Source organism: Tasmannia lanceolata, unplaced genomic scaffold, assembly GCF_043159265.1.
Source record: "Tasmannia lanceolata isolate RefF3 unplaced genomic scaffold, GAP_Taslan_0.1 ptg000019l, whole genome shotgun sequence".
Taxonomy (NCBI): domain Eukaryota; kingdom Viridiplantae; phylum Streptophyta; class Magnoliopsida; order Canellales; family Winteraceae; genus Tasmannia; species Tasmannia lanceolata.
The window spans coordinates 12,213,800-12,216,935 of record NW_027518696.1 but is presented as its reverse complement, the minus strand read 5'-3'; the positions used below and the strand labels follow the sequence as shown (position 1 = coordinate 12,216,935).

Sequence of the window (3,136 nt, the reverse complement as noted above, 5' to 3'; positions counted from 1 at the left end):
TGCAAAAGTGCAATCTGTACATAGATAAATCATTGAAGAAAATATCACAATGAAGACGATTACAAGACAATGTCGATTTATATACAAATACATACACAGACAGCCCAAATTGGAGAAATAACTAATCCCCACCACCCAAATCAGATCCATTAAAACCAGGCCACAAAATCCAATAGAGAAATGGCAGAATAAATAGCAGATCAGCAAATTGTAGCCTTATCTCTAGATGAATCTCCCATGATCCTAACAACCTTCTTAAAAGCAAAATGCACACAATTAGACAGAGCGATCCATCCAAGTACCTCATAGACAAAATCCGAAGCAAGATCCGAATAAAAAGATTCGGATTCTCCTTCCCAATCTTCCGATCCTCCTTCATATCTCCCAAAATTCCATCCTCTTCCACCACCACCACCGCCACCGCCAAACGGACCATCATCGCCTCCGGAAAATCCATCCTCTTCACCATCTGATTCTCCCGTTAAAGATCTCCTCCTCGTACGTTTAATTCTACGAGAGAGAGTTCGAGGGGCGGATTTGTAAGAATTGGGTCTGATTGGTGGGGCAGAGATGGAATCTACGGCGGAGATTGCGAGGGTTGCGAAAGCAGGAGAGGAAGAAGAAGAAGAAGAAGATTCTGAGGAAATCGCGTTTTCGTAAACGATTGAGAGGTTTTGAGAAGCGATTTTGGCGAACACCAGTCCCCGTGTTGTAGCGATTGTTAGGGCATCGGTGATTAATGAGAGCTCCATTGATGTAGATTAAAAACCCTAGATTTCTTCTCGAAGAAATGATCGGAAATAAAGCCGGATGACCGGAATAGAGGAAATTGGAATATAAGGAGGTCCGCACGAAAATCGTTGGAACACGGAACCGCTTATTTGCAAATAATAGGGGGGATTGGACTTGTTATGGATTTATGAAGTATGAATCGAAGTCTTCTTGGATTTTGGACTAACATTATAATTTGTGATCCAATTTTGAATTTAAAATTGAAACTCAATTGCTTTTTTGTTTTCTTGTTCTTTTGAAAAGGATATCTTTAATTTAGGGAAATGATATCGCCACTACCGTATTTTTATGATCCCACTCCTCACTTTATTAAAAAGTATGTTATGGCCCACACCATAGGATGATCCAAACCGTCCATTAGATGAGCCACAACCTAAATAGTTTTTGCCCCCAAAAATCATTTCTATAGGTTGATCCTAACCCTCCGATCTATAGAAGGTTAGGTTCACCTCGGGCCGCCGATAAGGAGTCCTCTGGCTACTGATTATTATTATACACGCTTTAGGACCTAGGAGTCCTGCGAACGAGTGTTCGCCTTTGCGTACGCTACCTACCAATGGGGTTGGAAATTAGCCACAAAAAAGACTGTTATGTACTATTTATCATTATTTTTCAAGTGGAAGATGGCAAAACCAAGTGGTTGGAAATGTTTTTGTGCAGAAGCAATAATTTTTCACATGTACTCTATGTTTAGACAATTTTCCACACTTCTACAAATTGCTGCATAGATTGGACCTCATGGAATGGTATTTCTTACTCTTTATTATTAGGGAAAATTACATTTACACCCCCTCTAGTTTCGGACACATCCACTTCTACCCCTATAGTTTAAAACGTGACAACTACACCCCCCATAGTTTCAATTTGTATAAGGTAGGCCCCCTCAGTTGACGGTTCATCCACGGATTGAAGGGTTAGGATGATCCGATGGAGCTGATATTTTGGACACACCCTATCTATGTCAGGGCCCATCAAATGAACGCTTTGGATCATCCAAATAATGTGGCCCCATACCCGAATCCAAACACTACCAAAAACACAGTAGGCCCACATTGTTTGGATGATCCAAAGCGTTCATTTGATGGGCCCTGACATAGATAGGGTGTACCCTAAAAATCAGCTCCATCGGATCATCCTAACCCTTCAATCTGTGGACGGACCTTCAACTGAGGGGGCCTACCATATACAAATTGAAACTACGTGGTGTAGTTGTCACGTTTTAAACTATAGGGGTAGAAGTGGATGTGTCAGAAACTAGAGGGGGTGTAAATGTAATTTTCCCTTATTATTATTTTGTGTGTGTGCGCTTCTATCAGCTGATATGGATTTGGGAAAACCGTCATTATGTGGTTAACCATTTCATGTATTGAGGAGCAGCAGGTCTATCCCTGTGGGATCCCTGAGAGAGAAGATCGTTAGAGTAGCTTCAGTTTCAGTGTAGCTACGTTATTCACTTTTTTCTTTTTTTTTACTTTGTACCTGAGGTATTGTAATGAACAATTAGCTGTGGTGTAAGAAGTGATTAGGAACTCCTTATGTTATGTATTTGGTCTTAATAAATAATTTTCCCACAATTAATTTAGCAGCTCTGTATGTTATGAATGGTTGAATGAGAATGACTTACAGAATGACTTACATAAATCGTACTATGTGGTGTCACTGCAGATTTCTCGGATTAATCCCTCGCCTTTCTCGGGCTGTCCATGCTTTTGGTTGCTGAAGAAGAAGAGAAAGAAAGTGAGATAAAGCAGCAGAAAGGAATGAACAAGGGAAGCCATTAACTAACTTGGATGACACTTTAAGATGTGACATGAGAGGTAAATAAATAGTAGCGTTTGAGATTTTTTTACCTACTTCTAATAGCTTTACCAAATAAACGTGTGGCCTAATTTTGCTACATTTGGGGAACTTGCCTTCAATGGAAAAATGATCTTTTTGCCTAAATTGATACTCGGTTTTATTACAAGGAGGTTGGATCACACCAAGGTTGTGCCCTAGTGAGAGCCATTTTTAAAATAATCATGATGACTAAGCCTATCATGAATGGACCTCTAACACAACAATCACACGGATTGAAAACTCCTAACCAGTAGGCTTATTGTTAACCATACAACCGGTCACTAGCCCACATTCAACAAACAAAATTCAATCATTTAGAGGGCCCACGATAGCACGATCTTTCATAACAAAACTAATAGAACTAGGGTGCGATCATATCAACACAAATGCACTGGAATCCTTTAGAACTCTTAAGTTTGCGTGCTTGGACGAGAGTAGTAGTAAGGTTGCAACTTTGGTCGGTTTTTACCCGAGTCGCATTGACACGACCGAAAAATAACATGGG

The 3,136-nt window shown here is 40.2% G+C and overlaps 1 protein-coding gene across 1 annotated transcript; it reads right to left on the bottom strand.

The window, feature by feature from the left end:
* Positions 1-1,010, bottom strand: LOC143852972 (glycine-rich protein). The gene has a single exon (XM_077362657.1). The coding sequence runs from the start codon at positions 750-752 to the stop codon at positions 201-203; it is 552 nt and encodes a 183-aa protein (XP_077218772.1). The 5' UTR covers positions 753-1,010; the 3' UTR covers positions 1-200.
* Positions 1,011-3,136: the final 2,126 nt, after the last annotated feature.